Source organism: Taurulus bubalis, assembly GCF_910589615.1.
Source record: "Taurulus bubalis genome assembly, chromosome: 21".
NCBI lineage: Eukaryota > Metazoa > Chordata > Actinopteri > Perciformes > Cottidae > Taurulus > Taurulus bubalis.
Window position 1 is genome coordinate 10,727,763 of NC_136609.1, and position 14,494 is coordinate 10,742,256.

The following is a 14,494-nucleotide window of genomic DNA, read 5'->3' on the forward strand; positions in this document are numbered from 1 at the left end:
TGCTGCGTATCGTTGACCTTTAACCCCCGCCAGTTTTTCCTTTTATTTTTGAAGGACATTTACTTTTCTCCAGAATTTTGACAAAATGCATTGAACACTTCTCTCCTTGGCCCCATCTTTCAGGCTGACTTTGCAGTTGAATTAATTTGCCTCATCAAGTGAATAACACCGCGGTAATCAGACAGATTTTTTTTTTTGACTTTTGAGAAGGTCAATTGATGCACGATGAGGCAGATAGTTGAGGTCTGCCATGTTCTTCAGCAAGGCACTCGGCACACTCGAGTGCCACACTCTCCATTTTTGCATTGTGTGTGTGTGTGTGTGTGTGTCTCTCTCTATGTGTGTGTGTGTGCCAACCCTTTCAAGCTTGAACCGACGCCAAATTATTTTTCTCCTCTTAGTTTTAGATCTCTGAGGATTCCATTAACACCTGACTGAGAGTTGCCATAATGATGCCTTCAACCTACAGGACATAAAATCAAACACAAATATACTTGAATATATTGTCCTGAAAGGTAGGATTGCTTATTGGCTTTACAAATGTCATATCTGCTCGTTCCACGGCCTCTCAAGCCTTCAAGAACAGCTGAGAGATCGTAATCAGAGGAGGAGTGTAATCAGTCTGTGATTGAGCTGACATTTTAACCACTTTGGACTCCATGTCCAAATCTTTCATGAGCTTGACATTTCCAAATGCAAATAACATGCTCTGTGCACAGAAAAATGAGAAAAATGAATTCCCACCTGTTCCAAGAGGCAGACACGGCCAACTATTGAGATCACAGACGGAAGTTATATCATCGTTTTCTACACCAAGTTTGGGGGTTTTGTTTATTTTTCCTATCGCCAGACAATAAGGTGAAACGATAAAAAACAATTGATGGATGTCGTTGGTCCATATTGAGATCGGATTGCTCTCACACTCGTATCCAATATGCCTTCTTCTGTCTTCCCATGCAGTCGATCAGAGAAGTGACCGGCTACGTGTTGGTGGCTCTCAACCAGTTCGACTACCTGCCGCTGGAGAACCTGCGGATCGTCCGAGGAACCAAGCTGTACGAGGGCCGCTACTCTCTGGCCATCTTCCTCAACTACAGGCGGGACGGCTACTACGGCCTGAGGCAGCTGGGCCTGCGCAACCTCACAGGTCAGAACGATTTCACGACATGCTGAACAACCGATATCTCAGAGTAAAGCGTTCAATATCAACCGGTGAATGAAATCCTGATCAAACCACATGTGTGTTATAGTCATTTTGAGAACTCATTGGATGAAAAGGAATGTTGTTTTGATATAAACCATATAAAACAGGATTATCCCATTAAGATTTTGCTTGTGGCATCCAGACAATGAAGGAAGTGTTAAGATTAAAACACAACAAAAAATGTCACATAAGAGGCATTTTAAGATTCGGCGTCTAGATAAGTGCATTTAGGGCTCAAATGATCCTGAATTCTGTTTTTAAAAGTGTTTTAAAAACTTTACAAGTGTTTTAAAACTGATCTAATTTCTTCAGAAGAGAACATAAGGAGGCGGTTTGTGTAATTATGAAGAGAAATGCACCAATGTTTCATTTTATTTGTCTTTCCTTTTGTAAACTAGGAATCCAATTTCTCTGGCCCCTGCAAAAAAAACATTGCCATTTCCTTCAGTAAAAATGTTTGTGTTTGACTTGTTTTCACACCCACATGTACAGCTTTAATAGGGCCTTTTTAATTAAGTCGCACAATTGGAACTCAACTTTTAATGCAGCGTATCTGCTGCCCTGGCAAATTAATCTTCTCTGTTGCTATATAGAGAGATCAAATGTCCGCGAAAAGGCCTGTTTTCCCCATTAATTACATTTTTGTTTACACACTCAAAAAATAAGCTTCTTTCATGGAGCAAGATTTTGAAAGTGGTTGTGCTATGTTTTATGTAACAGCTGTTTTCTGTTATATTGTTGTCATGGGAGAAGGAATCTGCTGGGGTGGATTATATTTGTAAAGGGTAGCTTTTGTCTGCGCTAACTTTATCTTGGTATCAGACCTTTGAGTCATGACCTCTGCATCGTGACCCTTTGCCATTTTGGTGGAGTGACCTTCCAACTCCTGTCAGAATAATAGCAGCAAACACTATCTCCTCTAGCCGGCTTTAATATCTTCCAGTGGAGTGTCTGCTTCACCGTCTTCCTGCTGAATCCTATCTCCTCCATCTGCTATCTCCAGATAACTGGATAGATCATACATGTAATTCTCACAGCTGCTAAAAGGCTCACTCCTCCTCAGGAGTCAGGTGTTTGCCTTTTTGGGCGGCTGCATTACCATCGCTCCGGGAGAAAAACACGAGCCCGCCGTCGGAGAAGCTCTGGCTGAGGGACAACTGTCACATGCAATCTTGAGGAGAAGCAGTGGATCTCAGTCAGGGTCAGTCCTGTGGCTTCATGTCATGCCATACTGTCTAGAGTGACGGGGAGGATGGTAAACAGAGAGACGCTGCGATATGAAATAGAAGTCCATGAAAAGTTGACGTGTCCAAGGCTGTGTGAGACGGTGTCAAGACTCGAGGGAATGTACTGAATGTTTGAACGTTGCCGAGAGATTCAAGGAAGGAGCTGTTGGACTTGGAGTGTTGTCTCCATCACCTCGCTTCATGCCATATCCCTCCACTCCTCTCATTACTTACCACATTGGCCATGTTTGTTAATTACTTGTCGACAAGACGACGGAGCCGAGAGCGGGCCTGCTTTTGCGAATCTCTCATTCTGTCATCTTGCCGGAGAAGTTCCGCCCGGATTTATTCGTGGCAGGAAAAACAGGAGAAGAGAGCTCTGTTCTTCCAGCAGCTAAATCTTTTAGAGCATCTCGCAAAATGGCCAACGGGAAAGAATCATGTCCAACGCGTATGTCCTCCATCGTGCAGCCAAAGAACAAAGGCGAACGCTGCCAATCCTCCCTCGAACCAAAGTGTCGGAAGCAATTTGTTAGCCTGTGATTGTTTAATAAGGTGAAAACCGCTACACCTTTTAGCGGAGGAGAGTGCCAGAGGATGAGACAAGGAAAGGGCAACAAACCGGGACGGCCCGCGTGGGACTGCCCGAAACTGCCAAGCCACCAGAGCGCCTCGGCTGCGTCGCCCTTTGTTGTGTTTTGCCGGAGGCTTCTTCTCTGGCATCGATCTTCCCGCTTTACACCGCTCTCCTGTGGGCATTGCAATCCATCCTCCATCCATCCTGCCCTCCTCCTCCTCCTGCGGGCAATTCTGTGTCAAATGTTTCACAGAGGAGCCAAATTAAATTCGTTGTAAAACAGGAGTGGTGTGTCTTGCAGTCCTTGACCACCCTTTGTAACTTTTTTGGGGGGCGGAAATCCAGCGCACAACGAGTTAAAACCATCAGTGTTGGGAAAGTTGGACGGCGGAGATTCATCCCGGGATCTGACGCCATTGACTTTGCCGTAGTGTTTTTGTGATTGATGGTGGGGGATCAAACTGTGATCCATATTAAAGCGCATGACAGATTTAGTGTAATAAGCAGCGTTTTATGGAGTCTGAACACGGCGATAAAGGACTCCTGGGAGTTTTAAGGGCATGCTGACACCCTAAGCCGGTAGAGCAGGAGGGCGCCTTCCACTTGGACGACTCCTCCAAAGTAGGGGAGGCCCGGGACTCTTCGTGTTTCTGTTCCCCGCTTCTCCCACGGATGTCTTATGAGGTCTTCCTCAAACTGCACTAATGAATGTGTTTTCGTCTGCAGACCAAAGACTGCTACTAGACCACAAATCACTTGGACTGAAAGCATGATTAGCGTGTTTGTTGTGTTTGCTGGTTTTAGTCCTTTCTTGCTGGAGTGTGCTCATCTGTGCTCCAAGGTATTTAGTTGTCTCTTGGGAGGAAAATGTTGCATGATCATTGTCCTTCAAGAGTGTCCGTGAACTAGGCATTGAAGTTCGTGGACAAATGTTAAATGTGAGGCATTCATTGAATTATTTCTGTCAACAGCGTTTAATCTACGAACCTTTTGGAGGCCGTTTTGATCGTCATTATTGCTGAATTTGCTTCAGCTTCACCCCCCTGCCTGCCTGCCTGCCTGCCGGGCCACACATCTCCGCTTTCAGCACATCCTCTGGATCTCTAAGCCTTTCGTCCTTAGCATCTGATCCCGCTGTAATTAAGCCAGATCCAACCGTGCATATGGATCAGCGCTGTTCCTCCTTCCTGCATTCTCCTGGCTGGGCCAAAAAAATATAGTGTGAATTCTCACAATTAGGCCATCAGATTATTTCTCCCCGTTCCCCTTTGCTTAGATTCGTTGTATGACGAAATGGATTTGTAATTCATTTTGCAGGGGATGTACGTGACCAACTGAGAAGATATTCAGCATTCCTCACTGCACACAATACATTAAACAACAGCTTCACCGCTGCTTCATCCCTCTGTGGATTCACTGCACAGTGGGAGTCCACCCAATGCATGGAATTCAATTTGGCTGTGGAGTCAGAAAGCACTCCGCTGTGCAGCCTAGTGCAGTATGGGATATATAGTAATCTGTGTGAAAGAAACTCCCCTGATATCAACTTGTTTGGCCTCCCCCCTCTGATGCCCCTGCAGCTTCTTGTACGCCTTAATAACCTAACACACACACACACACACACACACACACACACATGGACTCTGCAGTGCTAATTATGGCGTGCTGCGCTGCAGTAGCGATAACACCAACCAGAAGACTCTCACAGCCGAAGAGGTGGCGTGCATGAAATGGTTTTCGCATCCAGTCCCACCCTCTTTCTTAGCTTAACTTTTGCTTTGTTTGTGAGCTTTTTTTTTCTTCTTCTTCTTCTTTTTCATACCCTGTGAAATTGCCCATTTGGACGGGAGCCAAATGGCTCAGCGTGCCCCAAAGAGAGCTCCGACTCCAACTTCCCATCTGGCAGAAGTGCCACCCTCCCCCATGTGCTCGTGTGCAGAAAGCAAAGCACCGCCTCTGCCATCCCCATTTCTTTCTCCGATCACCTCTCTGCCTCTTTGCCTCGCTCACCTGTTTTGCTTTCCTTAATGCTCACTGGGACTGTAGTGACACCGCCATGGTTTCACAGCCTGGCAGCGGCCCAAGCATCCCCCAGTTTAAAGCTCATCATTAACTGCGGCTGTCTCGCTAATTGCTGCATTTTTGAGAGTATTTTAAATGCGTTTAGGCCAAATTACCAACAGCAGTTGCTGCTGAGATGAATTGATTAACGGACTTCATTATAATTAACCCCATGCGCATTTTCATTTTCGGAGCATGACTATTGATTTACCGGCTCACGGTTATGCGCAGCAGGAATCAGCAAAATAAATGGAGATTATTATTCTTGGTGTTGAAGTGAGTAGATCACACTGATATCTCGGCATGAGGCGATTAAGATAGACACACACTCACGCGACATGGTTTTATTTAGCGCCACCAATTGTCGAAAGCAAATATTTCATTTTTAAATTCTCCCCAAATTCATCCGAGACTGCATTGCTTTTAATGTATGACAGTGTGCTCTTATTGTTTTCATTTATTTGTATCTGTTTTATTATTCTACTTGTTTTATTGCATAATTTGTAGGACATTGTAATGTTGTGTAAAGTTACTTTGAGTACTAAGAAAAGCGCTATATAAATTAAATGCATTATTATTATTATTATTAAAAAGAGAAGAAATTGTAATACTTTTTCTGCCACTTTTTTCTAAAGTGTTAGTTTCAAAAGTGTCAAAAAGGCTGAATTTGATCTGTACAGTAAATCCCCTCAGTGGAGAGTATAAAGACCCCGCACATCAAAGATATTATACCCTCTGCTTTTTTTAAACAAGGACACACCTGAAAGGAGAATCCAGCTCACATGAAGACAGACTGATGTTGCCTTTACACCCGTTCATGCTCGCCTCCATTTTTATTTCTTAAATCAACACTTAAGGGCCATCTGGCCATAAGAATACATCTCATAGAGTCAGGTTTGAGAAAGAAATTCAGATTCCCTCTTTGTAAAAAAAGAGAAAGGGGGGAAAAAGTAACCATAGTAATTGTGTGTGGAATTTGTATAGAAGGAAAAAAATAACTTCCAGGGCCTCTTTATTTAACATAAAGCTTGTGGTCTGATCTCCAAAAAGTGGTGTAATTACAGAAAGATCAAATAGAGCAAAAGCGGCTAATGCTAATACCCACACTCGCTCCGGACTGTTATGTGGAAGAGGGAGAGTAGAGGGATGGGGCCCATTAATAATGAATCCAGTGTCATCATTAAGGCGCCAAATGATTAAAACATATCTCCCAGCTTCAAACGCTGCTCTTCTACTCCAGAAAGTGCTGCAGTCGTGGATGTGCGAGGCGAGCGAGCCCCTCAGTCTGCTTGTGAAATAAAGTTTTGCTTTTTTTTATGGCTTTTTCTTCCCCTCTTTCATCTTCACCCCCCTTTTTCTGTAGTGTGGAAACACCAAAGCACCAGCGTTCCTCTTGGAAGAAAAAAAAACAAAATAAGTCAAAAGCAACGTATTGCAACCCAGCGACGCTTCTCAGATGAACTTTCATGCTCCGCCGTGTCTTTGTTGCACATTTCGCGGCACTCCCAAAAAAACAAGAACCTGCCACCTGTTGTTGCTCGGCTCCTTCTGAGGAAACAAGACAACACAGCGAGGCACGTCTCGTTAAAGAAAGGTGGCGTTCATCGACATGCAGCCGCACGCGATGGGACGCCGTGTCTGACTCCGCGCTTTATTTCCTCATCTCTTCATTTCCCTTTCTCGTCTTTTTTTCTTCACACTCCTGCACCCAGAAGTCATTGTCATGCCATGCCCGTGCTACGTTGCATCAGTGTCGTTCTGTCAGCGCCGCGCTGCCGTTGGCGCTTTTTTTTTGTTTTAAATCCTTTGACGAGAAGACCCCGGGGGCCTTCGGGCTTGTCTCCATTAGTGTCTGCGAGGTTCTCTAATGGAATGGTAATAGTCCCCCAGGGCGGTGTGTCTGCTGCCCCGTGCACCCGCTCTTTGATACCAGGGTTCACACACTCCCTGAAAATAGCTCAAAACCTGTGATTTCATCATGTGATGCTAGGCATCGAAGGTTTACGGAGGCTCGGAGGTCCAGATGTGGAAGACGCGAGAAGTTCAGGACAAAACGTCTCAGCCTGAATGGCCTTAAGGGGACAAATGCAACGAATTATCAAATATTATGAATGTACGATGGCGTATTAGCATATTTTATTCATTTTGACCAACATTGGTTCTAAGATGTCAGTGTATACAGAAAATGTGGATGTAAAAAAGTGATGAATAAAAAGTTGAAGTCATTAACATTGTGCCCAACAATGTATTTGGCACAGACAACCTTCCTAATCGGGCTCAAACTGAGTGAAAGTAATGGCTGGTGAGGTGAATGAGTCAGCATTTCCACTTAACAGTCCTTGGAAATTCTCCTTAATCAAACCAAATAGCCATGACTTCATCAAACTAGCTCATTAGAGCTGAATTTATTTTTTCCAGGACATTAGAATTACTTGTGAACAGATTCTTTGTCGAACCAGCGCCATTTTGGTGTTGAAGAGTTCACAACCCAACCAGCCGCTGATGCGTTCCAGGACATCCCTCTGTCTGGATGGAAGGGATGGAAACTGCAGCGTCATCAAGCTAAAAAAAACACTGTTTTGGTTCCGCTTGACAATAATTAAATCCAAAGCGCCTCCTCGCCACCAGGCCCGTGCTGCCGCCTGACATTGCGACATATTTGCATGCTCTGGGCCCTCGAGAGGAACGGATGGCGCTCCGCTCCGCCGCGTTGGTGTGCGATCTGACTCCTCGTTCCCTCGCAGGCGTCTGCAAGCTGCTTGACTTTGGCGGGTTTTTAATGACATTTTTGGGGTTCATTATTGTTTTAAGTGCCGCTCCTCCGTCCAAGCCCCTCTTGAGATCTGCCGCGTAACCTCTACACACACACACACACACACACTCCAACTGCGAATCCATTAGTGTGTGTGTCGAGCGTCGCCAATCACGGCCGCTGATTCGTACGTCTGTCCACTGTGTGTGGAAGAAGCCACGAAAAGCCCACGGTAGAGTCAGAGCAGGGAGGGGTGGAGCTGGACCGGCTCACCAAACCACACGCTAAATATACTGTAGAACCAGATGGAGGCAATTTACTGGTCATAGTTGATTTGCTAGTGTGTGTGTGTGTGTGTGTGTGTGTGTGTCCGTGTGTCCCAAATTACCCAAGTGGAGGGATGAGTGCTGCCGCTCTGTGCCAGAAAGTGACAAATTGCCCATTTAGCCCATTGTAGGTGTCAATTTTAATGTAGCGGGCTAGCTCTGTTTTCGACACTTCATAAGCATTTTGCTCCATGAAAATATGTAATGAGTCGGATTTAAATTACAAAATGCACGCTGTGATTGCGCGCGCGTGTGTGTGTGTGTGTGTGTGTGTGTGTGTGTGTGTGTGTGTGTGCACATTAAGGCTCAGGAGTAACCTTTCCTGGACATTTAATCACATCCGACACTTGGAGTTACGTGCTCAGCCCTTCAGCAGTTTCACTGTCTTGATGGCTCTCCTATGATCCATTCATAGCGCCCTCTGTATTTTAGTTTGACGGTCTTAGCTCGGGCAATTGTACCAAAACACTATTTAATAACAGAGCCGACTGCCAGGGTGACTCCACTGTAAGGGAGCCTATCACGGCCGCGCTAGCACAACAACATGGGACAGCAATTCTGCAGTTGTTTGTACTTTGAGACTGTACCTGGCAATTTATTTGACAAGTGAGTTGCTTGACCTCTGGGTCGCTGAGACCTATTAAAAAAGCTCAGCATGAAACTTCAAAAACACATGACTGGTAAAAAAAATACTCTAGAAGATTTGTGTTTCTTTTTTGGAGCTCGGGGTTTTTAATTGATTTCCAAAGCCGTCCAAACTTAACAAAAGTAGAAATGAAAGTGCGTGTAAACCCAAATGTGATGCTACTTCTTGACAAATAATAAATCCTCCACTAATCTCCCCAGCGACACGCCCCCGCTGCAGCGGCGCTGGCCGTTGACGACCACCGGCGCTCGTTACCCTGCTTGGTATTCATCGGCGCTCTCGTCTCTTTGGCCGGCTCTTTTGTTTGCCTGCGCTGATTGGAGGGCCTCTGGTTAATTTAGATGCAGGGAAGCGGTGACAGAAGAGGGCTTATTAGGGCTGTGAGCCCATCCCGCCTTAAGTGCAGAGTCTCCAGTTCCATTTTCATTTGCCTCCATTATTGAATTTGCTGGCTTCTCATTCGCCCTGATTGCATTTTGTGTCACCTCTAAAAAATAGAGATAAAGAAAAAGCGGCCTCCCCCACAGGTAGTGATGGGACACGTCCGTTATGATAGTAGAGTCAGGGACACGCAAAAGTTGTATTTTTTATATTGACGGCTTTCTTTTTGGAGCCAGAGTTCTGCTCCTCGTGGCGGCCGTGGAACCTGTGGGTGTGTTTTGCCGGGAAGAGAAGGAAGTGGAGCCTTAAAGTAGAAAGGGAGTGTTTATGTCTGGTGTTTGTCAGACGGGGAGGGAATGGTGACAGACGGGTGGGCCGGCAGTGGGTGGAGGAAAAATACTGATGGCGGGGATTCATTTAGCATCCATTGAATCTTTAGACGTGAAAAAAAAATAACAAATTGATGTCATCTCCGCCTCCACCTTTTGGCTGCGTCCTCCAGCACCTACACAGCCTCCGTAATCTCCTTCACGCCGAGCATTTTTCATAAGGATTCATCGCAAAACAATATCATTCGAGACTGCAAAATTTAATCAGGGGCTTTAAAACACAATTATGGTTATCGGGGAGGACGCGGCGGCAGCGCTCCAGAACGCGATGGAGGAGCTGGAGGGTGGGGATGGAGAAGATGGAGGAGACCTCCCCCGCACTGTCTGCGCCCTCGCGCTCCTTTCCCATTTGTCACCGAGCACAATATCTCTTTGGCTGGCAGAGCTAATAATGGAGAAGTGGGGGGAAACGGGACCCTGGAGACCAACCTCCGCTTTGCCATGAAGATCAGATAAGTTCTCCTCAAGTCAGAGCCCCGCCCCCCCGAGCCACGGATTATATCATTTATAAAACACGGCACACACACGGTGGGAATAATACAGGGCTTTATAAGAACGGGCAACCACTCGGAAACGCCACTCGCTACCCACTTTGCACTCTGAGAAAGTTCATTTCATTTTGGTCACTTCGCACCGCACACCGAGCCGAAGCCCTTCTGCTGACGCTTTGATTTTTCACGCCCGGAGGCAAAGTAGTCGCCGTTTTCTGTCTCTATTATCTTGGCGATCTGCAGCCATTTATCTACCAGCGGCTTGTTTGCAGTCTGGAGACTTAACAGTTTTTCATGGGATTTGAGAAGTCGTTTTCACTTAAGCAGCTTCTTTCTCAACAGCCTCTGTTTTTTCTCTTCCCTCCCCTCTTTAGAGTAAACATGCTTGGAGGCACTGTACAGTGGAGTGCTTCACAATTACACACAGTGGGATTCCTGAGAGGCTTGTTTTCCAGTCAAGTCGTACCTCAAATCGCTGGGTTTCTTCGGCCCGACTGTAAATTGGCCGAGGAGAGAACTTCCAACAACTTTATTTTAATCACAAGTTTCGATTTTCTATGAGATGCTCACGCAACCACGCAGGCCCTGACGCACCCAACGCGCCAAGTAACCGTCACATTTGTTCGCACCAACTTCCTCCTCCCAGGAAATGCTCTCGCTCCTGCTGCCTTTGTGTCAGGACACCTCTTCTGTTCTCCTCCTGCTGAAGTGTCGTCCATTCACGACAATGCATTGTGGGCATTCCAGCCATAAGATGAAAGAGACTTTTTTACAGGATCTTTTTTTTAGCCTCTTTTACGTCCATCCTTCTAAGGACGGTGTTTTCTATTCGACACATTCGTATCTTGTGTGGAAATTGAAAGTGTTGCTCAGGACAGCGATCTCTCTTCCTCTCTCCAACTTCACTCCATTGGCTCTCATGCGAGTCATTATTTCCCCGGAGTTGCAGATTTGTTGCAGTTGCGTAATGTTCATCGGCGTTCCCTGAAGAGGTTGCACTCTAAGAAAATGAAGGCAATTTGTATCATCCCCCCCAGTTCGGCACCTTCTGTCATGCCAGCTGTCTGCGCCGTGTCACAGGCGACGCAGAGCGCCGGGAACTGATGCATGCAAATGACTGCAAAAGAGCTTACACACATCCCGTAAATTCCCAAATAAAAGCTCTCCAAACAATGCCGCGGCGTGCTGGGTTTCCCAATAAATGCTGCGTGAAAAAACCTATTTGTTTTTTCAATTCAATCTACATTTCCACACCATGCATTCCTTCAGTGCAACACCATAAGTTTGCCTTTTTGAAAGCGGAAAAAATTACCATTTTCACTCGTAATTTATTCTTTCTGCCAATCTTTTGTCTCAGCTGACGGTGGAACTCAACACTCCCTGCAGATGTTAAGAGCTGAGATTTGCACCCCTCGACCTGGCTGAGAGGCTTTTCGCTTAAATAGCTTTAAGTGTATCGGAACATGTGACACAAATACAAAGGTGTCTTACACTGCGGATGATTACCAAGTCAGTAAACCAACCAAGGTCTTTTATGGCCAAAAGCTGGCTCAGAATTAAATGAAGCACATATAGTGTGTGTGTGTGTGTGTGTGTGTGTGTGTGTGTGTGTGTGTGTGTGTGTGTGTGTGTGGATGCTCTTTTTATGTATTAACATTAAAAGGTACACCAGGAAGAGGTTTATGCCTCTGAGCCACTAAAAGGCGCTTTAATGTGAAACGTATGAGCACAAGGGTAAGGAGATTTATTGACAGCAGCTAAACACCGACAGAAACAGAACAGACAAGAAAAGATTTGATTTACTTCAAATACATGTGCAATCTCCCACATTTATCAATAACAAAGAGGAGCTGCAGGGTTCGCGTTAAGAGCAGAAATAGCTATTCAAATTGTGGCAGATCAGAAAATAAATATGATGCAATATAGTGGAGGGGAAATAGAGGGAAAGGCCGGTCTCTAATGCTAGCTTGTCTCAAATGAAGCCCAAATCTTTTAAATCTATTTATAGCATGACATTTGTAAATTACTTCTCATTAATGGCACTAATGGATCTTGATGGAATTGCTATAAAGAAGATGCATCTTACTTTCTTTTTATTTTAAGGGGAAACATTTTAATGACAAAAAAAAGGGGCGGGGCATCCGCTGGTGCTCTCCGTATTTCTCTCCCAAGCACCGAGAGATTAATTGGCATTTAAAAGGTAAAGCCTCGGCTTAGCTCCCATGCTCAGCCTACAAATGCGAGGCTTTGTCGACCTGATGCAGCCGAGCTCCGAGAGGCTTTTTGTCCTGTTGGACTGGAGGTGTTCATCAGAGAGATTATTTGTGTCTTTTAATTCTGGATGAATAAACGTGCAAAGGGTTTCTCCCTGAGCTCGAATGGGTTTGTAAGTGTGTGGCTCAAGAAAAAGAGGGGCGCCCGACTGCGGAGGGCGGGAAAGAGTGATCATCTCGATTTCTCCGTTCCCCGTGCTCAGCAAGTCGGCCCATCGGCGGAGTGAGGGAGTGCGTTGGGTGTGTTGGGTGTGGGGACAAGGATGGAGAGATGATCCTAATGAAAAAGAGCAGAGTGGATGCCCCCGAACGGCCGGGCTCCGCGATACGTGACAATAACGGACTCATCAGGCGAGGACGGATCACCATTACGGCCTTATTCATCAGCATAATTAGGGAGAGAAAGAGATGTGGGACAAGTGGCTAGCAGCACTGATGAAAGCTCATCAGCAGGCTCCCCATAGAGCTATGGCCACTGATTGGTGCCGGGGCCATCATTGCCTAGAAACTACTCCAAAATAGAGGCTCTTCGCTCTGCTGAACGACAGTAAAATGAACTTAATTGGCTGGCAAAGACAACCTGGCACAGGGATCATTTTTACTTCCTTAACAATCTGCGCGCTGATTGGCCTGTTCTCTATTCCGAGGGCGTGCGATGCACAATACAAATACATGTTCCCGAGGAATCTCACACCACATTGCCTCTCTGAACCGTGATCTCTTACTTTTTCTAAACGCTCCTGCGGCAGATTGGGGGCCTTTGTTTCTTTTTGTACCTCGACAGAATAGTTTAAGTGTCACAGGAGTATTGTGAGGGAGCTCTGACTCTCGCTTGGCACTCTTTGCTATGTGGAGCTTCTCATGTCAGTGATGTAGAAGACAGCTAGACTGTAAGTCCCAGCTGAGGGCAAAATGTGAAATAAAAATGGAAACACAAGGGGTATGAAAAGGTTACTTCCTTACTCTATTCCCCATCATAATCAGGTTTTCTCAAGCGTTAAGCCGTTCATTCCAGACCAATGTTCTGCCCTTTAATTGGTTCATTTATCAACTTTAATGGCAACATACACATACGCTTGTTCCAGTTGTGTAATTTATTTATCTTCCACAAAGTTATAATTGGCAAACCATCAGAATTATATATACATTTGGTGATATTTATTGATTTGAATGGTAAAAATATAAAGAAGGTTGAAGCTTCTTACTGACTGTACCATCCATCTGCTCCTTTAACGATATTGGAAGCAGGTGTGTAACGTGCTGATTCTGGAGGAGGGGAGAACGGGCATGATATATATATATAAGTGGAATGGCGCATGTGTTTATTATACCTTTAGATGTCAAGTGTAACAGTATGTTAACCCATATATGGCTTCTCTACTTTGTATTATACGTTTGTTAAGTACTGCACAGTCTTTCCACGCTTGCCGTCCTTTAACTCACCCCTCTTCTTACTAAGTAAATGGTACGTTCCAGTATAGAATTGGCTAAAAAGGTTGAAACTTGATTTTCTGTTTGTTATGAGGAGAAGGGCGCCGCTTGATGCGAGTATCTTGGTTTCATTTGTTATTTCCAGTTTGTTTTTAATTGGCTGACATAGATTTTTAATAGCATATAGCATACAGCGCCCTTTAGTCATAATTGGGGCAATGATGGGACTGGATGACGTGCAGGAAAGACATGAAGTCATGAATATATTCAGTTTGGTATTATAAACATCTCCTAATCATCTTCTCCTCCACTGATCACCTCATATCTCACTGCTCAGCGTCAAACATAATCTCTGATTCAACATGACACTTTTTCGCTCGGTGAGATTATGTTCTTCTTTCTTTTTTTTTCCATCTCCGTCACAGCGAGACACTTTGTGTCACTGCCAAGAGAGGTGTAGCAAATCGCTCCACCAGAAACAGTCTTGAACCCAACATGACCCGAGCATATGGTGGAGCCCTCAGCGGCCACAAAACGCCGTCGCTGGAAACGATGTCGCCCAGCAAAGCGCCCCGACCGAACTGACTATCAAAAAGGGGGGTTGGGGGGCTTTCTTTTGTGTGAGGCTGTAATTAAGCAATAAGGTACGAGAGGCAGTACTGTCTTGTGCCTTATTGCTTTTATAATACGGGTACCTGCGACTTTATGCATCGTAATAGTAAGCTCCCTTTCAGCAC

At 45.3% G+C, this 14,494-nt stretch overlaps 1 protein-coding gene across 1 annotated transcript in view; it reads left to right on the top strand.

The window, feature by feature from the left end:
* The window catches only part of LOC306752694 (receptor tyrosine-protein kinase erbB-4-like), a gene marked incomplete at both ends in the record, with an annotated part of 181,279 nt that overhangs the window by 109,129 nt on the left and 57,656 nt on the right, over window positions 1-14,494 (top strand). The window contains one exon of the mRNA XM_079236488.1: window positions 961-1,147. Within this exon, the coding sequence (XP_079092614.1) occupies window positions 961-1,147 (187 nt within the window). The remainder of the gene's footprint in view (window positions 1-960; window positions 1,148-14,494) is intronic.